This window comes from Meleagris gallopavo, chromosome 1 (assembly GCF_905368555.1).
Source record: "Meleagris gallopavo chromosome 1, MGAL_WU_HG_1.1, whole genome shotgun sequence".
NCBI classification, from domain to species: Eukaryota; Metazoa; Chordata; class Aves; order Galliformes; family Phasianidae; genus Meleagris; species Meleagris gallopavo.
In genome coordinates, this window is record NC_139404.1 from 136,511,931 (window position 1) to 136,536,947 (window position 25,017).

A 25,017-nucleotide genomic window follows, 5' to 3' on the forward strand; every position below is an offset into this window, starting at 1 on the left:
AATGAGGCTGAAGCCTACGCCTCCAATACTGAACATAAGAAGGCTGTCAGCTGCAAGATTAGTCTCAGGAGCTATGAAAATTGCCAGAAGAGGCAGATGAATGCTTTGTTTTCTCCACAATACTTGGAATGGCAAGAGCTCGCTTCAATATTTTGTGTTAATCAAAACCAATGACAAGTTCTTACTGGTCTTGTTTCTACAAGGCTGAGATCAAGGAGCCTTGCCTCCTTCCCTGGCTCTGCCCCCGTAAAGCACCCATGGGATGCTGCAGCTGATGCAGTAGAGGATGAAGGAAAAAGACTCAGTTGTTCTCATGGCTTTACCACCAACAGGTGCCCTAGCAGATCTTCCTATGGATATATCTTTTTAAACATCTCAGCAGGGATTTTCAGGGTGCTCATGCCTCACCAGCTATGCTCCCACCAACTTGAAGAAGGGTGGGATGAGGCTGGCTGTATGTGCATTGCTGGGCAGGTGGCTGTTGCATCTGTAGGCCGCATACCTTGGCCAGGCCCTGCTCCCAGAGCAAACTCACCCTGCCATGCAACCACCCTGTAAGAACCCCACTCACAGACCTGCCAAAGCCCTTTCCTGCACCTCTGGGCAGAAAGATGCCAGAGGGAGAGGCAACAGCCTGCACCTGGGTCTGCATTCAAGGTGAAGCTGAATCAGAGCTAAAATTCACACCTAGATCTCTCCAGCTCTTGGCGCAGCTCCCACCTTCCTTTGGGGGAATTAAAAACCATGGAACAGGACTTCTGAACTCTTACACATCAGGTTCTTTCTTATGTCAGCTGAATTTTTAATGTTTTGGACGAGTAGTACAGAGGAAGGGATAATAGTTCTTAGATGTAAAATAATTTTTAATAGCACATGTATATGTTACCCATAATAAGAATCCTACTAGAACAACAACAAAAACAAATCTGATCATAGGAAACTACAGATATGGACAACAGATGTGCTTTACTTTTCAGGAAGTGATTACACAGCTTGGAACATGCCTCAGTTTTTCAGTCTTGCCAGTCCAGGCACTCCCATCAAAGGACTGGGTAACTTTACCAGATCTTAAAATACTTCTTCACCTACATCTTTAGTGAAACAAACAACCAAACAAAACCCAAACAAACAAACAAACAACTCCAATCTCCCTCCATTGATAGTCTTAATGGAGCCTCCTGAATAATTTTTTTATGGTCAGTGTAGACCCAATGTGTGAAGTCCCTTCTCTATAAAAAAGGAATATTTCTTAGTCCCTTCCTTCAAACTGTCTGTAGGAGTTTCACACTTCTTATCACAGAACAAGAAGTGCTACTGTGGATCAAGAAGGGCACTGGTAGCAGTCCTTACCTCAGGATGTTCACCTACAGCATCCTCTCCCAGCTATTGCTTATTCTTCAATACTGGCTCTTCTTGGAGCCCAAAGAAAAATAGAATAATATGCTGTCTTTCTTTGTTTATATATATATATATTCCTATATATATTTCTTGCTTCATTTCACCTATCATTGGTTTGCTTTGGAGGCTTTACTTTGAATACATACTTCAGCGATTTTCTTCTCCTCAAGGAAAGTGACGGAGACACAAAAGGACTCGAGTTATTTGACATCCTACATACAATACCTGTACAACTGATCCAGGTGCAACTGCTGCAGTTCTTTGTATTCTATGTAAGTTGTATAAAGAAGACTAACGTGCAAAGGAACGTGCAAAAACTCCTTTTTTTTTTTTTTTTCTCTCCACTACTCAACAGAGTCAGACAGTTTGGAGCAGGACATGATCCAGCAGGGGCAGACCAGGCTTAGGAGTTACAAAACTGACTTTTTTCCTTCCTTACTACAAGTTATTCTTTTTTTTTTTTTTTTTTTTTTTTTTCCTTTTCCTGCTTATAAAATGAGAGCAATGGTATTTACATGCTGTTGTAAAGAATGCATCAAAAAGCTTGTGTATCAATCTATCCTAAGTAATGACTGGAGATATTTGCTTCCAAAGTCCTATGGGTTTCCTTTAGAACGATCTGTCTGAATTTGCGGCTGTTCATATGTTTGTATCCAATGCACTTTCCTACAGGAAGTGGAAAAAAATGGGTTGTCACGAGTCTATACAACCACCACACTAAATTCAATTCACTCCATAAACACGACAAGAATGTCCTTTATGGAAGCCTAGTATCCCACGGAAGAGTGGGCTGCATGGAAACGGAGGCAGATGGTCTTACACGTGCCTTCGCTTAGCACTTGCTGCCACATGAGGAGTTAATATTTGATTAGACGGTACTGTAGCTATGACACCTGTTCACCAGGGAGACTAGGCCAACAACTGATGTAATCTACCTTATTATACACTTAATGATAGAGGAGAAGTGCTGTTTTTTCAGCTTCCCACGTCTGCTTTTCATTTCCTCTCCTACACATTCCTGAGGGGTCATGTTCTGTGCCTCGCAAAAGCAAACAAACAACTACAAAACCTCTCCCCCTCTCTCTGTGATCCTCTGCAATTTGCTAGGAAGAAAAGACGCTAAAAATGTCCACTGTACTGTGTGTTCCTGAAAAGAAATCTGCTTATTAGCAGTTACTAATTTACGTGTGTTGGCTAGATTTCTCTGACCACAATAGAGCAGGAAAAAACAGTGTTAGTACTAAAGTTACTTAGAACTCTGATTTTTCCTATCAGCAAATCAAGCACTTGGCCACAGCTCCCAGATGCTAACACAAATGCCATTCCAGAATCCCAGGCTTTGACAATTTTTCAGTTTTCTGAAAAGGTGAGTGGCTGTAGCTGAAAGCTTGCAGGAGTTCCAGGGCACCTCCTCTGGGCAGAACTTCAACGATTCTCTTTGTATCTCTGGTCCTCAGATCACGGTGTCATCCTGTAGGAAACACTGTACCTCCAGTTTGCCATCGTGGTCATCACTGGCATCAGCACACGACTTTTATTTCAGATGCATATGGTTGTGTTTACAACCTACTCAGCCTATTTGACCCTGCTAAGAAATCCCCATCTTCACCCTACAACTATAGGTGACTATAGTGTTACAGATACTGCCTTTCTCATGCCAAGCAGCTGTAGTTATAAAACAAACACATCATCCAGACAGAGCATTTTCTCACATTGCCATTGCAGCTTTCTTCCCTCCCAGATGAGAGAGTTCACCATCTTTCCCTGAAGAAATGTTTATCTCAGAGCAGCGGAGGAGAGTTGCAGCTTCTTTTTATTGGAATGCCAGCAGTCCTCTTCCTTTTTATGTGTTTATTATTGGCAAAGGGAGGCTGAGAATAAGACAGGGTGCATCACTCATTGCCTCAGGGCTAACTGCTTTTCTTAGTGCAGGGAAAACGCTGAAAGGCTGGGACAGTGTTACGAACACTTGTGATCAGTGACAGCTGACAGCCCCTAAGTGCTGATCAAGAGTGGCCAGAAAATGTGTGAAAAATCACAAAATCACAGAACAGTTTGGGTTGGAAAGGACACCAAAGCCTACCTGTAGGCAGGCTGCCCTCCACCAGCTCAGCTGCCCAGGACGCCATCCAACCTGGCCTGGTGCACCTCCAGGGATGGGGAAAAAGCTCACCTGTTTGGAAATGAGAGGAAGCCAACCTTTCATTCCCAGCCATGCCTGTTGTGCTACCAAGAACTGTCATTCACTTCCACCAGGTACGCACCTTCTTACCCATCTGTGTTCTCAGTGCCAAAGTTTTGCAGACGCTGCAGAACATTTTTCATTCTATGGTAATAGGCAGTAGATCTCTACACAAATACGAAGCCTTACTCATTGTGACTTGCCTGGGAGAGGCAGTGCCCGGACACAGAAACAATTCTTGACGTGTGATTCATGTGGTTGCGTTTCAAGTCCCCATGATCTGATTGCCACTTTGATCATATCTTGCAAATAGGTTCATTTCCAAAATTAGTCTGGAAAACATGCTGCTATAATTATTTAGAGGAAAGAAGAAGAATCATCTTCCACTGCTCACCATGATGTTCACAAAGATCAGAAAAGCTTTGGCACTGGATATGTGCCAGCACTCCACTTTGAACTCCCCCCAAGATCTGGCAGTGAAAAATAACCACCATGGTGAAAGCCTGGGAGGGATTTTCTAGAGAAAGAAAACAGTGAATTATACCAGTATAAAAGCAGTGCACTAAGAATAATAAAAAGGTTTGATCAGCGCTCTTTAAAATGCTCTACAAGGGCTTTCTCCCCTGCCCGGGCCATTGTACATGCTTATTTACTACAGTGTAAATCATACTTCATGCAGCTGAGATGACAAATGAAGCCTGCCACAATTCTGCATGAAACACAACATGTTTTCTTAGACGAGATAGAAGTTGACAGAGCATCAGATGATCATGTTCCATCTATAACTTTCACTCTGTCAAATCGTCTGTCCTCTGCACACCAATTATAATAAATACAGCTGACTGCATAGAGCTAGGAGAAAATAAAGGCAGCTTTCTAGCATATGCGAAACTAAAACATTGAGGCATTTGTAAATCTTTTGTTTGTTTACAAAAATGTTATGCTCTGCTCTCTTTGGGTTGAAGACAATGAGAAGGAATATATATTTAGAAATCAACATTGCATGTAAGAAAGAATATTCAGCACAAAGTGTTATCCTTTTATGGTGGGAAGTGAAGACGAGGTGGCGTTGGAAATCCCAGCTGGGTGAAGTACCTTTACCATAGGAAGTATTAGTGGGCTCATGAGCACCATTACTGATTCATTACTCCATAGGTACTAATGCTTTAATCAATACAGCAAGCACATTGTTGGGTCAAAATAAATAACCAAACCACAAACTCTTTCCTTGCATTCTTTGGAGGAAATTTCTTCTGTTACCCATAATTATTTTTAGACATATACTTTTTATTTGACATTCTTCTGATTGCTAGTACATAAGGAACACATGTTTCTTGCTCAGCTGTTAGCAGTAGGGTGTTGGACTTGATGGTTCTAAGAAGTCCCTTCACAATCTTTACAATTCTATGATTCTGTAATAACCTTTCACAGAATCACAGAATGGCCAGGGTTGGAAGGGACCTTAAGGATCATGAATCTCCAACCCCCTGCCACTTGCAGGACCACCAACCTCCCCATCTAATACTAGACCAGTCTGCCCACAGCCCCATCCAAACTAGCCTTGAATAGGATTAGACTGTACTGATCCTTCCAATATTACAAATTTACAAGTAATATGGAGTTTGTATTAAATAAACTATACTATAACAGATGAGTGGAATAATTTCCTCTTCTCCACACTCCTACTTCAATCTGGAAACAGGGAGGTTGAATGCATCCATGTGGCCACATGATACTTCTTTTCTTACTAATGATTAACTATATTCTAGTCCCCCACTGGTCTCAGCATTAGCCTGGGGATGATGTATGCATTTAAGCATCCGCACTGGTCTCATTTTCTCACTGTGTTATCTTATTCAGAATGTGAACTTCATAGGAAAGATTATTTCTGTATGAATAAGTAGAAATGCACTGGCAGCGTGCCATTGCTGCTATGTGAACAGCAAAGACAGAGGTAACTCCACTGCAGCGTCAACAAAAATGCTGCTAAATTCCACCTGAACGCCACAGTACAGACATGATCTGACAATCCCCATTAGTAGACCAAATAACAGAGAGCATAGAATCATAGGTTTGTAGCATCACAGAATGGTTTGGATTGGAAGGGACCTCACAGCCCACCCAGGCCCAACCCCATGCTGTGGGCAGGGCTGCCCCTCACCAGCTCAGGCTGCCCAGCGCCCCATCCAACCTGGCCTTGAGTGCCTCCAGGGATGGGGCACCACAGCTTCTCTACAGGGAGGTATCAAGACGCCTGTGATTTCAAATTATCAGGAGTGTTTCTTTGTGCCACATGCCCTATTTGCTGCTTACTGGATCTTCTGGGACCCAAGTGCCTTGTGCATTACAGATGTTTCTATTTTGTCCTGTATACTTAGTGTAGATTACTGCCAAAACGTGAAAAGTGGAAAAGAAACCCTCAGAAAGTCAGAGGTTTATGATTTCAGGCATAAAAAGATACAGCTTCAATACAATTTTGGGGAGACTAACAAAAGGATACTGTTTTCAGAAGACCTGATTCACAGGAGGGGAAAAAAGGGAACAAAACACAATACAATGTATTTTGTCAAGGATATTACCACTAAGAAAATGAAAAAAATATATATATTTAAATTGAATGTACATCCACCAGAAAAAAAAAACCCCACGGGCTAAGAGACCATACATTGGATTACTTCATTATGTTGTATGATTATTTTGTCTATGTACAGAATCTGTTTGGGGAGTGGTTGTTGGTCGGATTTTACTAAACACTGCTCTGTTCATATTTGAAAAAGAAAACTGCTGCTGACTCAAACACGTCTGCATAGAGACAGAGACTGAGGAACACAGACCCCTGCCATCCCAGTGTACCTGTTAGTTGATTAGAGAACACAGCATTTGTTAGTTTGAAGTGGTTAGTATCAATCTTACCATAAAAAGAGCAAGGGCACCACCTGCTGTTTTAGAAATGTATTTATTTGGGTCATGAAAGTTACTCTTCAAGTACTGCATTCAAAAACAGTCAGGCCTACTAAACAAGCCACGCTGCTTTAGGAAAGCTTTGTCCTTCAAATGAAGCTTGCACAACATGGTTTTAGAGAGGATGTGCTTGCAGTTGCCTGTTCACACAACGTCCACAACTGTACTAAAGTGACAACGCTGGCCCCAAATGGCTGACTGTGGTATGTTTACAGACTTCTGAAAATAAGAAGGGGTTTCACACCTGCACTGCTTTAGTACGTGAGCTCTCCACACTCAGGGTGCCAAACTCAGCTTGCATGACACCTTCAGGAGATCTGACTTGCATTCAGTAACAGTGACAAGTGAAATCATTGACTTTAGAAATAATACTAGCACGATAAAGGGTTAGATTATTTTACGAGCTGTAGGTTTTGGAATAAATTCTTATTACTGGAGAAGTAAGACATAAAACTATAGTTCAAATAGGTTGTTTTTTGTTTGTTTTTTTTCCCCCAAAGGACCTTGCTTTCAAAATACTCCTCCTTGAGAAAACAGGTTAGTAAACAGCCACCTGCAGTGAGCAGTCCTTCTATGAGCAAAAGGCATTATTACCTTGATTTAAACTTACATGTAGGACTTCATAAAACCAACTGAGATGATTTGAGCCAAGCAAATCAAATCCATAGCTGACATGGAGATAACCTGTAGAGTGCAATTAAAAAGTCTGAGAGGCAGCTTGGATCCTCTGAGTTAGAGAAGGTCCATATGTCTACTAGATTCTTCCTAGACAAGAGGAATCACACTATGTTCCCTTCTTCCTCTGAGAAACATGCAGCCTTTGGGAATCTCTGCTCCAGGCTGATTAGACAGAAACAGCCTGTACTTTATAGGCTAGTAAAGGGCTCTTGTGAGGACTGCTCATTTATAAACGGAATGATCATCTGTCAGAATCTTCATGAGAGTAAGAACCAGCACTAAAGGGAATGGCTAATTTCTTTTCTGGGGCACTCAGTCTTTTGGCCAGCTGACATTCCCAAGGAATCACAGTGAAAGCGAGCTCAGAACAACAGCAGCAGCCTGCTCACAAATCCAGGAGAACAACACACAGCATTAATAAATCATGTGCTTTTGCCATGGAAAAAAGGATAGGCCACTTCCTCTTCAGACAACCACAACAAAGATTCACCTTCACTGCCTACAAGCAAAATTACACCACACACTCGGATTTTGACCCTGTATAACTTACTTCTGATTTATTCTTGAAAAATTCAAGGGAAGAATTAAAAGGAAAAAAAAAAAACTGTATAACTTGATTGCTTCTCATGAGCTCATAGTGAAGGTTGAACATTCCTGTAACACGTTAACACCAAACACATTCAGTAACAGACAGAGGGCCCGTGCTGTGTCTGTCAGTACCACTTCTCACAAGTAACAATTGAGGTGTGTCAATACAGTATCCTACTTGTCCATTTTGAAGCTGCTTTGTACATCTGCAAGATGTGCAAAACAAAAATAATCTGTGATTGCATCAAGCTTGTGCATTTATTGGTGGCTTATTCAAAATTAATTCACTGCTGTAAATGAATGCTAATAACAAATTAGTAAAAACTTTTTCTTTTTTTTTTTTTTTTTTTTTTTTACACAAATAGTTTTATTACAAACTTGAATTTTTAAGAAATAATACACATTTAAGAAATTACACAAAGGCCTTGGCATTTGTAAAAAACTTTTGGTATTTGCATGATTATAGTCTGTAAAACACTTTCGGATGCAGATGTGCTCAAACATTGGTATCGTTGCATAGAAATTCTTTAGAAATGTTAACGAGGCCACTGTAAAGAATTTTTTGGCACAATATTAACAAAATTAAGGCCTTATACTTCTCAAAATCAAGTCATTCAGTGTGTGAGTAGTGTTTAAAACCCTGAAAAATATTAAATACAGAATAAAGACTATAAGCTCAAAGCAGGATTGACTATAATAAACACAAATAGCTATTAACCTGGGTTCAGTCTCTGCAAATTTGGAATTGAAATGACCTATCTAAAATGAACATTTCACATCATATTTTGATATTTAACACCGAATTTATGACACTGCAAAGAAGAAAACTTCTGTAAGCTTCTTTCTGTAATGATAAACTGAAAGCATAATGGTTGATATCTATATAAATTACTAACACATTTATATATTTTTTTCTTGACCATTGTTGGATCATTCTTTATTCCACAGGAAAGTTTGTTCTACTGCATGAAGAAGCTGCATAGTACCAACATAGCAGAAACACTTACTTGCCTATTGGGAGACCGATTTGGAAGTCTCTTCCAGGTGTAGTCCCATTAAAAACCAATAGCACTAAGGACTACAACAGAAGCAAAGGTTTGCGGGATGGCAATCTATGCTTTGAAAAGATGGTTACTTGTTGCTTAACCACAGTCTGTAATCCCAAAACTCCTTTTTTTTTTTTTTTTTTTTTACATTAGTATTGCTTTGTACAATAAGGAACAATAAGTACATACACAAGAGTCTGGGATTTTGAGACACCTAAATAATGATAACAACAAACTCATCTGGGGAAGAAAAATGAATCTAAATATATAATACAAGAATGAGAAAGGGGAGTCCAACAGTATAAGGCAGAACTGCATACCTCCTAGCACCTTTGCATTTTTCTGGACGAATGCTGACTTTTTATTCTATCAGTGCATTGCATTTATATAAAAAATATATATTTTTTGATCAAAAGTGCCATTTGGCATGTCAACATTTGAAGCTTATCTTTGTTGTCTCTTTTCTTCTTCAGCAAGGACAGGGCCAGTAAAGCAGTGTGTGTTAGTTATGCAAGTTCCTAAAAGGCACTTTACTGTTTTCATATTGGACAACAATGAGGTACATATGATATATGTCTAGGCTTCATTGCTGTTAAACAAATAGCACCATATTGTGTGAAATAAGTTGAAATTCAAAAGTCATTATGTATTTCTCATACAGACTTGACAACGGCTAACGTTTGAGCGCAGATCCCCTGCTTTCAAAGTTGACGGAGTCGGTTTCCTATTAAAAATAAAGAAATGAAAAGACTCATTAACAACTGTTACTACAAATGGTCAGGATTCAACTGACAAGGCAAACTTTGCATGCAGTCAAATGCCTTTCTAAGCTGAATCAAGAAGTTATCCCTGATTGTTTTTGATGCATATTCACTTTCAAATGGTGACAATAGGCCACAAACTGACAGAAGATGACTTACAAACAGAGGTCACATGCAGTTACCTCAGAATTCAGTAGGCTGAAGGCTTTCTTAAGAGAAAACACTACCTACTTAACCACAAGTTTGAAAACATGCTGAAGTTTAGGCAGTAAAAAAAATAATAATAATAATTAAGCAAGGAAACTGAAAACCTTGGATCTGTAAGGACTCGATGAATACAAATAATTCTGGTGCTGACTTCTCTAAATTTTTCTGACCCACTTTCCTGCTTCCAAGGGAACCAGTGCTCTCCCCAAAATTAGCATGTGGGCTCTTTTTGTAGATTTGCTGTTTGATAAGGACAATCACAGACCCAGCTAATATCAGACACAGTGCTCAACCCTTCCACCTATTTATTTGGCAATTATCTCATAGACAATCAGAACTGGCTCAACATCCTGCTTCAATTTGACTGAGACAGGCAAAGGAGCAGTCACACCTATGAGCAAAAGACACGAACAGATGAAGGGTACCCAGGGTGGCAGCCTGGAATACTGGGGGAGAGGACGTTTGCTTGCACTCTAGAGGAACATCTGCTAATCAGGTAAGCTTTGTAGACCTGGGAAGTAATCTATACACTAACACACTAACAAAATTTGGAAGGAAAAATGAGATTGTGTTGAAAAACAGAGTTATGTGCAGAAGACCAGAACAAATACTACTATTGCTGAAGTCCTTAGAAGGACTGAAGAAATGCCTAAGACCTCTACCTTCAGCTGTATTTTATCTAGACGTACTTCCTCCATCATTGCAGAGCAGTAAGTAACTGTTCAGCTTAGTTTCCTCCCTCTTCGTGTTCAACACCTGCACTAATTTCAAGTGGTTGTATTACATGTTAACATCCACTGGGAGAAATGTTATATTCTAAATTTCAATCAGGATATCAGCCTATCCCAGCTACGACTCAGTGAATACAATCAAACATAGTGGAAATTAAAACACTTTTAGATTATGCCAAAAGAGCAGAATACCAAGTGCAAATGACAAACTATAAACACTAATGGAAGATACACTCATTAATTCCCCCCGAAGCTATGATAATTTTTCCTTTGTGTTACTAAAATCATTAACTATACACACTAACCACATTGGGGCACAGCCAATACTTCAACCATATTATTACACTCAAACAATACTTCTGTTACTCAGAGACAAGGCTTGACAGTCTCAAATACCAATAAATAAATCATGAACTTACTTGAACATCTCATTCCTCTCTATAGTGGCAAGCCAGAAGCTGTAAGCATTTGCATAATAATTGCAGGTGCCCCGGCCATGGCATTCAATGAAGGGAGCGCTGCGGAACTCCTCCAGGCAGGAACCAGGAGACGCCAGGGCCTGGCCAGAGCCCTCAGCACCAGCACTGGTATGCTAGAAAAATGCAAAAACCACCAGTGAGAAAGGAACTTTTCAGCATTCCTGCTATAATTTCTGTTATCTCTCTTGCAAAAATACTTCTTCACGTGTCTCTCTTCGCCCTCTCCTCATCCTCTGTTGTGTCTGTTTATTTCCTCTGCTCAAGGAGGAGCAAGATGGTGAAGCTGAAGAGCTTCTAAGGTGGCAGTGGGCTGACTAGTACAATGGCAGCACAGCATATCACCAACATGAACCTCAGGACAGCTACATGCACAGAAATCCCTGAGGACTGACAATAAAACCCAAGCTATGTCTGTACTAGTAGAATGGAAGGGCATACTAATCGCTATGGTGGACTACAGATTGTCTCCTCCGACTACTCCATGGGCCTATTGATTTGTAGCATAGATACAGCTGAAGAAACTGGATAACCGATCAAAAATGCTATTTGAAAAATAAAGTTTCATCTATCAAAACAGGAAGAAGGCTGGCACTGATATGCTACTGCCTGAGGAGGCTGCTGCAACATAGATGTGGAAGGACCATCGAAAATTATGTTTATATCCTCTTTTATTCCACACTTGAATTCTGTGTTGGAGGTGTAAACAACAGAATATGCTGTGTACATTCCCCAGAAAATGAACAACAAACTGCTGTTGTGTTATTTTCATTTAATACTTAATCTGAATTGTTCTCAAGTCACCAGAAAGCGCAGAGACCTAATGCCCTCCTGAGACATAAAGTGACATGATTAGCTTTCCCAGAGTGGTAGTATATATCAACTACCTGAAAGAAATGCTTTTCTCAGCTCAGAGTAAGCCCCAACGCACTTACCATGACAAAGGAGTAACCAATCCAAAGGGAACTCCAGCCTTCAGGACATGGTGGTATCTGGATTGTTTGACTATGAACAGCAATTACCATAGCAGGAGCTTCACACACAGCGCATCTAGAAAGACCAAGATGTGAATGAGACACATGAACGTGAGGCCTAAACCCCTTTTTTTCTGAAGAGATCTCCTTTAAAAAGTCTGAACTAGAAAATATTATCACCTTCAAAAACAAGTCAAAGATCAAACTATTTCATTAAAAAAAAAAAAAACAAACATCAGCCGCTTTCTCATTTCTCATGTACTTAAGGACCACTTAACCACTTAAGCCTTGCTCATATTAGCCTGCCCAAGAGCACGGAACAAGAGACTTCTTATCTGAATATTTAAATGAGTTTGTCTTTTGCTAATCCCATTTGCACTGTTCCTTAAAATACTTAATGCCACGAACACCAGAGGCAAATGGTCTAACATGGTAACTCAGCAGGTATCACTTATAAAGTGGTCTACTGTAATCAGAGACAAATAGCAGCCATTTGTTGCAGAGACTAGCTTCAGAGCAGGTAAGACTTCACTGGGCAAGGGATCTGGAGTAAAAAAGGCCAACAAAAAGGCTATTTTTAAGGCTTTTTATGAAGCTAACAACAGTGCTGTGCTGGGGAGCTGGCAGCTTGTGGGTAGGCTCCTGAGTCAGCAAGGGTAGAGCTGGCACATTAGCAGCACAATTTAAACACCTGCCCTTAACGTTCACACCTGATAATAAGTTTTAAATAGCTTCGGGGAGCACAGCAGGTCATCACCACATCATTGTTGCTGCCCACTGAGGACGGGGAAGCTCAGTGAGTGAGTACAGCCCACACTGCCCATACGGTGCTGCAGCTGTGGGTGTAGGAGATGGGTCAAGTGGTGTGGACAGTAACTTTTGTCCATCCTTGCCCAGGAGACCAGCTTTCCTCTTGACTGTTTCTGAGTCTGCAGACCTAAATGTGGTCTTCACCAGACAGTGGGTTTATTCCAAGAAGACTGTGGTGACCCAGAAAAGTAGCTGTTCAGGTCTCTGGTTGCAGAGAGTGCTGAACCTGCTGCTTCCTGGGGAGGGTGGCAGGAATTACACCTGTGTGAGGTGTGAGCAGGTGGATGAGCTGCTCAGTCTGGTGGTGGAGCTCAAGGAAGAGGTGCAGAGACTAAGGCCCATCAGGTAGTGTGAGCAGGAGAGCCGGAGGGAAGGGTGCCAGGGAGATACCTCAGAAAAGCGGTGGCCCCCCGTCACAGTCAGACAGACCTGACTGATGAGAGGGTTGGAAGAGAGTCCCAATTTGGCATCACAGGAGCCCTGCCTGCCTACCCTGCTTCCCCCAGGTCCCTCTAAGCAACAGGTTTCAGATGCTAGAAATTGAAGGGAGGTGATGATCTGCCTAGAGGGAGCCTAAAGCAAGGCCGTCACCCCCACACCTTGAGACTGCCTCTGTCAGGAAAGAAAGAAGTGTGGTAGTGGTGGGTGACTCCCTTCTTGGAGGAACGGAGAGCCCCATATGCAGACTGGACCCAAACCGTCAGGAAGTGTGCTGCCTTCCTGGGACCTGGATCAGGGACGTAACCAGGAAACTCCCAAAGCTGGTTAGGCTTTTTTATTATTTGGTTAGATTATTTTATTATGAAAAGAGATTTTAGGGGTTTAGGGCATTTAGTTCAAGGAGTGGGAGCTTGAGTGATTTTTTTTTCTATACCTTCATGGGCAATAAGGGACATGGAGCTGGGCTTGGAAAGCACATGCAATGAATTGGCTCAGAGGCTGGTGTTGGGCCAGAAACTTTGGGTTCTTTGATCACGGAGCAGTTTACTCGGCCTCTGGCCTGTTGTCCATCCATGGAACCCACCTATCTCAAAGGGGGCAATGAACCCTAGCGCAGGAGCTAATGGGGCTTATTGAAAGAGCTTTAAACTACCTACAATGGGGGAAGGGGACAAAACAGCTAACGGTGATGACTATGTTGAAAAATAATGTTTTGTAGCTGGAAACGTACTCTATGAAAGAGACTTATTGTGCTCTTTGTACCTGTTACAGTTTCCAAAGGAAAAAAATAGGAAGCATTACTTTCAGAGCAACCTACATATGTAACATATACATGTATATATATATGCATTTCAATGGTATGAAAGCTATTCCACATGCATAAGAGAGCAAAATGCTTGTTGGTGCTTCACTGAGCAAGATTTTGAGAAGAGATTGTCAAAGGTGCAAAATGTCACCTTTGATCTTGGATGGTGTAAAAGGAACTTAAATTTCTAAGATCGGTCATTCAAATTTTTCTTCAAGTCAGATTCCTTCCACCAATATCAAGTTAACAACCAAAGGTGCAAGACAAACATAAACTAGTCACTCTTGAGAATCTGCCCACCTGACTGTCAAGGAATATACTTTTTTTTTTTGTCACTAAATCACTAGTATGGAGGACAAGTACAAAGCACAGTGGATTCTATTATGCAGAAGTAAATATGAGATCTTTTCCAGTAGGAACAAATAGGTTTTTTGAACATATCAAAATATCAAGACTGCAACTTTCTAATAATTTTAACTATTCTCTCTCTTATATGATGTATACCAACCTGAGAAAGCAGAGCCAACAATCTCCATTTCTATACACATTGTACAGCAGGAAGAGTGATCAAGAAGAGCTAATAAAGGTTAGAAGCAATTATGGAAATCTAAGTAATGCTTAGATCTACTGATTATCATTAGAGTTTTAGGCTGGAACTTCCCTTAGTCAGATTCTTGACTTATGACAGCAGTAGAGTTTACCACGCTACTGCTCACACCTCTGCCTTCAGCACTACGCATGTTATGCCACAATATTTTTCTAAAAATTCAGTATCGACCACAATTTTAGGATGTTGGACTGATACAGAGCACTTACGTCCAATATAAATGCCACAATTTATGCTAGCTGAGACTCTGGATTTACTAAAATATAGATTATTGATTTTGCAACAGTTTCCTGTAAGTCAGATGGAAATAGCTGCGCTCAAACAGCCTGTCCAAAAGAAGCCTGGCAGTCTACTTATAAGATAAATTATGTTGCCATATGCAGGCAGAAGAAAACTGAGCCCTGAAAAGTTTCTAGCTACAAAAAAAAGTTAAATTGTTTGGACAAGAACTGTGAATAAATTCAAACCTTTCTCTCCTTCAAAGCACATCATAGCTTTTGCAAAACATTATTTCAAAGTAAATATTTTTGTTTCAATTAGACTCAAAACAGACTACCTTATTTGTTTAGGTTTCCTCCAAAATAAATTCATTTTTGATCAAAGTCTGAACTGAATACATTCACGCTTTGAGGTACTTCATCAAAAGAACTCAAATTTTAAATTGAAAGGCAAGAAATAAAAACATATATAATATGAATCTTTTGCAAGGAAATAAAGTACCGTGCACACCTTTCACAGTTTTTTCATTTTATAAACACAACAGAATTTAAATTGTACCTGCTGATGAATGGTCTGATACTTTCACCAGTGAGAGGTGCCATACTCATTGGCATGGGCTCAGGAGTGGACAGCCAGTAGGAATAGTCATTCCTCGACGCAAAGTTACATACATTGTTGATATTGCAGAATAAGAAAGGCATAGTACTAAATTTACGAAGACAGCTCCCTGCGGTGCCTGAAAAGTGAAAGGTTACTTGTTAGCCTATTTTTGTTAAACCATTACCTGTTGCCAATCAAATATTTACAGTAGCAGCTTAAAAGCAGACAACACTTGCTCTGAAGGGCCCAGAAAAAATACTATCTTGATAGATAGTCTGGATAGCCTAGTCTTGCCTGCACAATTAAAGAATAATTTAGACTAGAATAGATCTCTAGATGTCACCTGTCCTAACCCCCGCTAATTGGATCACATTGCTCAGGCCCATACTCAATTGAGTTATGAGTATCTCCTAAGAGAGAGATGCAACAATCTCTTCAGGTTCTTACTCCAGAGCCAGAGCACAGCTATAGTGAAAAATCATTTATCTCACTAGAATATCTCATCCTTATGTCTGTTGCTTCTTTTAGTATCATTAATTCCTTCTCAGAAGAGTTTGGATCCATCTTCTATCTGCCCTCCCGTTAGTTAGCTGTAGGTACCAATAGAGGACTTCCCTTAAATTTCTGTTTCAGCTGAGCCAACAGAGTTCCATCATACCAATCATGCTCCATACAGCTTTACAAATGAAAGAAACGTTCAGTTTATTGAATTTGTATTCATTTTACTTGAATACTATTTTAGTCTCTCCTTACCCAGATCTTGGCCATGTGCTCTTTCATTTCCTTGTACATAAAGCAGGGAGTAGCCATGGTAAATCAGCCTTGTTCCAAAAGGACATTGTGGTTCTTCAGTGGTTTGACTGTGTCTGGTAACAAGGAAGCCATGAGCAACAGATGCTGCACCTGGTGGGCCCATAGCACCAGGTAAACCTTCAGGGCCAGGTGGACCAGGGATTCCTCTGGGCCCTACAATAGAAAGAGTAGTCTTTAATCTCTACAGGCATCACCTGGTATCTGAGAATTAGCTTGCCTGAACTTAGGTAGCAGTAAACGATCATTTGTGTAGTTACTATAATGCATTTGAAAGCATTTAAGGAAAAAAACACCTTGAATTTTAACAGGTTGTAATTATACTACATAACAGAATCTCAAGAATTGGTTTAACTATTAATAAATTTTAGAAAAAAATAGAGTTGTTCAAAACATGACAATTTTTAAAACTTACCTTTTGTGAAACATTCGAATGTCAGTAAACTCTTGGAAGCAACAATATCTGTAGCAATACTGTGACCATATTATCTTCCCCTTCTCTCTCCCCCTCTCTCTCATAATAGAAACACAGAATGGTTCGGGTTCGAAGAGACCTTAAAGATCATCTACTGGAATCTAACATCTAGCTGCTTTTCCTGCAGCACCTGCAGACAATTTCAGATCTTGTCAACCACCTGTGCTGTTTAGCTCTGCCTGTACATCTAAAGAACTAAGATTAGGTACTTTCATACCTAATCTCTCGTGTAATTTTTCAGTGAAGGCATCGAGTCTTCAAAGAAGTCATTTGCTTACCTGGGGGACCATAAGGACCAACTTCTCCTTTTTGTCCGGGTCTGCCATCAAACCCTGGACTACCAGGTGGTCCAGGTACACCTGAAGGTCCTGTTACTCCTGTTTAAAAACAAAGAATAGTTATTACTGAATTCTCTGTCATGTCTGTTCTGACTTCCAACTTTTGATGTAGTAGACAGCACTGGCACATTTCAGCATAGACTGTGTTCATTCAGATTCAGTGTGCATACTTCAGCATCTACAGCAAATAAGTAGGTTAGAGCAGGTAAAATCATTGTAGTAGAGATGAACAGAACAGAAAAAATAAGCAGAGTGCGTACTTCTAGAACAACTGGTATTTGTCTGGATTATGAAAAGGAAAGACAACAGTTTTTTCCCTCTGCTTATCATACAACACATTCAAAAATATACCATAAAAAGTAGGGTCACAAACAACAGAAAAACTAGAAAAACAAAAAACAGATTTTCAGACATCTATTTGTGTTTTCATTAGTTTCAACATCCAACATAATTCCTCCTCCTCCTCTTAAAAAAACCATCAGGAATAAAGGCTTCCCTTAAAATCTTAATAGCTGAAGAATGCTTCTGAGCTCCAACTCTCCATGCCCTGTCACTCTGAAGGATACATACTCCTGTGTAGTCTAGCCTTTGCTCTCTTATTTCCCATTGTGTTTTATTTTTGCAGTTCACCTTTTCTTTACAGGAATTGCAATGTTTGGGCTAAGAGTGAAAGTTGAGGACTACTTAACAAGTTTTCCCAGGGAGCCCTTCCCACTCCAGGATCAAGGTGTTTTTCCTTAGGCTTGCCCTCACTCAGAGATATACAGCAATTAAGTTTGGATTCAAGGCTAAAGACAGAAGACACTAAAAAAAAATACCTTCTGGGAATTGTTGCATGTCATCCTGTTTACCGCTGATCTCAGATACAGGTGTGATGACTACAGAGAGAGCCAATGAAAATCACTAGGAAGGCATTTATTTCTGGCACTGTTTTGGAAGAGCTTCAGAGAGAAGTACTCTCTTCCTTCTCGGCTAACAAAATTTGAGTGGCTTATAAAAAACTGGAGAGTGCTACACCAAAAATCTTCTAATGTCTAGCCTATCACTGGCCCATTTTTGCATTACTTAAAAGATATCTTTACTAGCAAGTTACAAATCTCTCACCTTGCTGTCCTTTGGGACCTGGAAGTCCTGGAAATCCTTTGAGACCAACTGGTCCTACTGGACCAGGTAAGCCAGGATCCCCTTTGATAAGCTGAAAAGCACCTGGGGGGCCCGGTGGGCCTTGTAAACCTGGAAAATTAATAGAAAATTAATTATTTACCTTATATTTCCATTTGAAGAATTTAGTACTATGAAAACCTTAATACTGATCTTCCAAAGCAAGAAAAAGAAACAAGACTCTATCAAAAGCTCTACTCAATATTCAAAACTATCACTACGTAGATAGTGATACCAGAACATCTATTTTCATATTTTACCTTTACCTAAATGATGGAGATATGCATTGGTTAGTTGCAAAAAACCATTTTAATAAGAAAATCTGGAAAAAAAAAAGCAAAAAACCAGAAGCAGCAGCTAGTCTTCACATTATACCTTTAGATCCAGGAAGACCTTGGTCACCTCGTTCACCCTTGAGGCCTGGGAAGCCTGCAGATCCTTTTGGACCTGAAGCCAAAGAGAATGTCTGTGTGAATACTCAATAGTTCCTTTATTTGAAACCACAGGTTCAGAATAATCAAGTATCATCCCAGGATCATGCAAGAACCAAAACTTTATTCACACAAGTACCAAATGCGCAGTCACTAAAGAACCGATGACTGAAAACAAATTTCTCTTTATTTAATTAGTATTCTTTGGAAACTAGTAGGTTGTGTTTTTTTTCTATAAATAACTGTTTTTTTCCTACATGCATTGTTTCCATGTATGTGATGATGACAGTAACATCAATTTAGAAAATATATTGAATCCATGTTTCCTCCAATACAGCCGTAACACTTCCCTTTCCTACTCAAGAAAGATTCTCATGTGGTGATGTCCAAACAATGGAATTCACATCTATTTTCTACAGAAAACCTTAAATTTGCACTTAAAATTGGTCAAGAAAAAAGATGGGAAAAAGATTAAAAAAAAAAAAAAAAAACTTAAGAAAAATCCCAATAATCTTGATTGCTTTTTGATGCAGCTTTCAATGTTCTGTTTCAAATATCCTGTAAACAAAGTCAACATTTTTGGTTGGTTTTTTTTTCGTTTGTTTTTTGAGAGAGAGAGAGAGAGGAAGGAATTGAAAGACTGATGCAACTTTTTAGGAATATGACAAAGTTTCTCCTCACCTGGAACACCTGGAACACCTGGAGGCCCTAGATCACCTTTTTCACCAGCACCTCCTGGCAAACCAGGACTACCCTGTACAAGAGAGACAGTGAAATAGAGTTAACTTACACTATTATGATATGACTTTGAAATAGCCTGTTTCGTTTTGGAAACCTATGAAAAAAAAATAATACAAGGGAAAAGTCATTACATTTATGGAATCATTCTCTGCAGTGATTAGAAAGAAGCTTCTCTTACATGATCAAGTTTGGTTATTAAACTGTTTTTGCCTCACAAAATACTAGATCAGAATAAGGTATCTCATTAGCAATATAGTTAACAAATAAGTCTTCAGTCATACACCACACCATCATCAGAAACATTAGCAAGCACAAATATCAGCAAATGAGACACTAATTTCAGTGCATCTCTATCAGACAGTGGGCAGATAATCAAATAAGGTAATTCCAGATCAGAGCAGGCTTAAAAACTTCTACATCCACACAAAGAATGAAATTAAATGTACTTAAAAATTTATAAACCTTTGCAGGTTTTCACTTTTCAATAGGGCTAAAATACTAAAGAACTTTTTAAACAATATGAAATCTTCCCCTGGCCTTCACTGTTACAAACTGCCCCACTGAAATTAACGACAAGTTTATAATAGCTTCACTTCAAGGAAAACCAAGCCCATGTTTCAGAAGATACTGTAAATAGCTACTTATCTAACTGCCAGCATGCTTTGCTTTTTTCATCTATTGCAGCTCACATGCAAAACACTTTTAAGTATAGCTTAGAGTTTTTCGCCAACTAATTGCTAACCCAAGTCTGAAGCAACACAGTAATGACAGTCCCCTCTATAATACAATGTAGAACACATGTGGAGGAAAGGAACAAAATCTCTTTCCTAAGTAACCTACCAATCAGAGATTGGAGATGTGACTTGAGTACTCAGTGAAAAATAACACTGATTCATCTCATTTTACAATAGCAGTAGAATAGATACACACAGAAGTGATTTTTCACCTGATGCAGGTTAGATGTTTATGTTAAAGTAAGAAAAATGGTTCCTTAATGTTTTCACTGACTATAAAGGAAGAAGAGATGACTATCTCAAAAACAAATGTCAACAGTAAGGATTCCTAAGTTAAATGAAAGAAATCCTACCCTTTGAGTGGTAAGGGAGGCATTCATAATGCCAAGTTACCTGGTTTCTTGTAGCCATATAACCACAGTATGTAGAATTTTTTAAAGAAATGGCCCCTGCTTTGCATCATAACACGGACTTATGCAGCAAAAATCAGAAACGCTGCCACTCATTGAGAAGACAATCAAGAGTCAGACATTCTCAGTAAAATTTGGGGCTTCTTAATAGCTTCTGTTTTAGTTTACAATTATAAAACAGATTAATTTATAATGGGGTTTGCATTTCAGGATCTGACTTCTGCATTTCCTTTTTTGGATAGACTTTTCAGATTGATAGTATCACTCACTCATGATTTAGCTTAATTTCCATTTAGGTTTCCAAGTACCAGCAGACTTCTATAAATGTTTTAATCTGATAGCTAATCAGGGCAGACACAGTCACATGGAAAAGGATAAAACATCAGAAACTCATCTTAAGCCCAATGAGAGGAAGTTTAGTATTAAAATGTGAATGTCACACTGCACAAACTGATGTTGAGCATTGTGGCTGAAGGATACGAAAGCATTTTGTTCTGATCGAAGACATGCAATCAAAATCCTTTGCCATTTCTCATTCTTAAAAAAACAGTCTTGAAGTGAATTATCAGACTGTAAAAAACTTTAGAATTCCCTAATTTAACAATTTGAAGGAAAAGTATACTGGAATACTATTCTGATATACACTATGCTTAGAGCACATATCACAAAATGATGCTCTCAAAGACAAATAGCCAAGATCCCACATTTTGAAACTGACTTTACATTGTCAGCATTAAGTCCAAAGTCATTTTGAGCATAAAGTATCGTTATTATGAACATGAGACATCTGTGATTAATATACCATAAGAACCAGGTTTCTGCAAGTCTAGATAGTATGCTGAAAGTTACTTACTGGCAGTCCCTGGAAACCTGGATCACCTTTATCTCCTGGACCTCCAGGAGTTCCAGGCCAGCCATCACTCCCCTGCTCTCCTTTAGCCCCTTTCAGACCTGGAGGTCCTGGTGGCCCCATTGGACCTGGTAAACCTACAGACCAGAGGAAAAAGAAAATATTTAGTGGCTAAATTTGCTCTGTACAAGCAAGTACAGAGCAGTACCTTCTGGAGTTCGAGCTGGCTCAAAATGCAGAGGGGTAGAATTAAAATAATCATCAACAATATTTCAAGAAAATATGCAGGAGAATCTGTTGCAAAGGTGGGCACAATTATCCATCTGATTGGGCACCTATCATCTGTTATGTCTGATTGATAGATAATAATGTACAGAGTTCTATATGAGCAGAAAAACATACTGTAGATTCTCAGGTATAAATGTGCTAGAGATGTATTTCAGCTCTGCTCTACTCTCCTCCTTAACCTCCAGCTCAGAGTGCTTGCTGTAGTAAGGCCACACTGGCTGTGTTTAAAAAGATTAACACTCCAGGGCAGAGGAACATACAGCTGTGGCTGCCCCAAATCTGTAAATAAAGCCTAGAGAAACAGGTGGAAATGAGAGGCAAACTTCTGAATGTCAGAAAAACTTCTGGAAAAAGCTAACAGCCTGAGGACATCAAATCTGTCCGGCCTATGACATAATCCTAAAGTGCTTATGAAGGATAGCTGTTCCTTGGTCTCTGAGAAGAGGATTAAAAAAAAAAAATTAGTTAGTGGGGAAATTGATTAACAGCTGTAGATTAATATTAAGACGATGAATTACCTGGTAGGCCAGGTTGGCCTTGGGGTCCTCTGTCTCCTTTAGGGCCCTCAATTGCACTTCCTGGTAGTCCAGGAAGACCTTGGTTGCCTTTAGGGCCTGGTGGGCCAGCATACCCTTGTTCTCCTTTTAAGCCTGGAATCCCTGGGATTCCTGGGGATCCTGGGAAACCCACTTCACCTTTCGCACCTAAAAGTTGAATAGAAACCCAAAATTTGATTAGAGAAAAGATCACAATCAATGAAATCTTCTGCCTTATTATCTTCTTATAATAAGCTTTATTTCTTAAGAAAATATTAACCTTGCCTTTATATATTTGCATTAAAAAAATGCATAGCTTCAGGAAAAGTGTATTATTCTCTATATCACTGATATGAAATGAGAGAAAAGAGTAGGTTAACCAAAATATCTTTTGTTAGCTAAACTGACCACTGGGATATTTGCACTCACTATAAAAACAGATCAACCTTTAATATCTCTGTCAGCCCTTCCACGAGGAACAAAACCCTTTGAATCCTTATTATAATTATTATCGTCACATGCAAGTAATTAATGTTTTACTTTAACAAGCACTAAAGAACTTGCTATTGGAGAGAAAGGGAATATGCTTACTATGATCCAGATAAAACTTAGTACTTACTTTCAAGATTGTACAAATACTAAATATTTGCAATTTAGTTGAATTTTAGATCACGATTGAAGAAAAAGATATAGAATAGTAGTATAAAGTATAATAATAAGAGAAATAGAATGCATAAAGAATACTTCCCCAGATCCTTGCCTAAACAGAAGAGAGACTTGCTTTTTGGAACTACAATACTTTTGGAACACAAATGATATCAGTTTGAATTTCTATTTACTCTAAGACTAGGTATTTTTAAATGAGCTGTGTTGGCAAAATGCACAAAATGGGCGGGATGGGAAAAGTGATTTCATAATCTAGCATCTTACATGCCTTACCGAGCTGTGACTAGAAAATTTCCTTATTAAAATAATTCTCTAATAGAGAATTGCTTTAATAGAGCAATCAGAGTGACTGTTAATTTCTCCAAGATGGTAAATATGATGTTCTAAAGTGATGGTTCATCACTATTGATTGTCTACACAAGCAACCTGTACTTACAGCATGAATGATATAAGACAGTGATGCTTCAAGCTACGTGAATTCTCCTGAATCTGTCATGTCATGTAGATTTTATAGATGGCAACTAGCTGAATCTTTTTTATTTTCTGCACTTTCAAAATTGAAAATCCTTTAATTGTATTCAACTCTTTTTTTTTTTTTTCCCCCAATCAGCAACAGTTTGATGTATCTTCAGTATTGTATCTATTGCAGTCTAGTTTCTAGGACATACTTATTTCATAAGTGGAACATGGTGCATACTGACACTTTGAACAAGTACTGACTCAAGCTGATCAAGCCAATCTCGCAGCACAATGTACTGACATATTTTGTGAAAACCAGAAGTGGTCTTCAAATTGTGGTAATACGTGCCTATACTCAAGGTAGTAAGTTCTGAGTTCAGATAATAGTTTTCAGTAAGACCTCATTTGGTCTCTGATTTTTGGCACCTCTGCACCATGTTCCTGTACATAGTTTAGACATGCTCTATTGAGCTAGAGAGAATATCTATTTTAGCAATAAATATGATTGTATCAAGGCTGCACAACAGACTCAAGTAAAATAAATGACCGTGGTATCTTGGCCACAAACTGTTATCTTAAGCTGTCTAGTGCAAAGATTCTTGCTAGACCTCAATTCTTACAAAATTAGTAGGAAAACAGAAATAATTGGAATCAAAAACACAGCACACAAATACAGCAGTTATTTATATTACCTCATCACAGCACAGCTTGCAGTAAATTCCACACTATGAGTAATTACCTATTTTAGGGCATATCTAACTCATGTCCAAGATGCTGCCACTGTAACAGAAATTAGTATTTGAGCCTCTGAGTTTCTGCCTGCTCCGAAAAGGTATAGCATGTAAAATAATGAAGTAGCAAGTATGTCTGAATTATGTTTATAGAAAGTTGGGAGGGAAGATGGCCACTTGCTCAAAGAAGTGTTTTACCTTTATCTCCCTTTGCACCTGGAAATCCTGGAAATCCTTTACCTGGAGCACCTGGAATACAGAGGCAGCAGAAGATGAGAAGATAGGACAGCAATTACACTTGAGCTGTAATGAACAAAACTCTATTCAACAAACATTAAATCTAAATAGTTTATGCAAAAGTTCTTCAGGACATAGGCCATCTTTGTTACATGATAGGAGTGCATCTAGCACAACAGGTCCTGTCTGACTGAAAATTCTACTCTAAGGGAAGACAATTCATTATTTCCCAGCTGACTTGCAAAGGGAAATTAATTCCAAAACATAATGATTTTTTAAAGTAATGCTAGCTTTTGTAAAAAAAAATTAATTACACCAATTAAACACGGTTGCTTATCTGTACTATCAGCTTTATAGAGGGATGATAGTCAGTTGTTTGCAGTACTAATTTCATTTTTCTAGGTTCCAGGTTAAGGATAAAGTATCTCAAAACCAGCACATTCTTCTCTTAGCTACTCTTGTTTAGCCAGTTTGTGCATTTTTGTGACACATAAACATAACATGACAATCACAGTACCTTGTTCACCCTTTGCACCAGCTGTGCCTGGAATCCCATCATAGCCTGGTTCACCCTTCTGACCAATGGAACCAGCAGGACCAGGAACACCAGGTTCACCTGAAAAACCATTGCCATTTTCATTTCACCTGTGAATCATCAGACTTGTT

The 25,017-nt window shown here is 39.3% G+C and overlaps 1 protein-coding gene across 2 annotated transcripts in view; it reads right to left on the bottom strand.

Annotated features, from left to right (window-relative positions):
• Window positions 1-6,520: 6,520 nt before the first annotated feature.
• COL4A1 (collagen type IV alpha 1 chain) overlaps window positions 6,521-25,017 on the bottom strand; it is a 111,085-nt gene continuing 92,588 nt past the window's right edge. For both annotated transcript variants that reach the window (XM_010728563.4, XM_085215501.1), the window contains exons 40-52: window positions 24,869-24,967; window positions 24,313-24,363; window positions 22,241-22,426; window positions 21,438-21,571; window positions 19,381-19,453; window positions 18,644-18,715; window positions 18,212-18,340; window positions 17,048-17,146; window positions 16,238-16,450; window positions 15,443-15,620; window positions 11,964-12,078; window positions 10,972-11,144; window positions 6,521-9,577 (exon numbers count right to left, since the gene is read on the bottom strand). In XM_010728563.4, coding sequence (XP_010726865.1) covers window positions 9,496-9,577; window positions 10,972-11,144; window positions 11,964-12,078; window positions 15,443-15,620; window positions 16,238-16,450; window positions 17,048-17,146; window positions 18,212-18,340; window positions 18,644-18,715; window positions 19,381-19,453; window positions 21,438-21,571; window positions 22,241-22,426; window positions 24,313-24,363; window positions 24,869-24,967 — 1,604 coding nt within the window. In that variant the 3' untranslated portion in view covers window positions 6,521-9,495. The remainder of the gene's footprint in view (window positions 9,578-10,971; window positions 11,145-11,963; window positions 12,079-15,442; window positions 15,621-16,237; window positions 16,451-17,047; window positions 17,147-18,211; window positions 18,341-18,643; window positions 18,716-19,380; window positions 19,454-21,437; window positions 21,572-22,240; window positions 22,427-24,312; window positions 24,364-24,868; window positions 24,968-25,017) is intronic.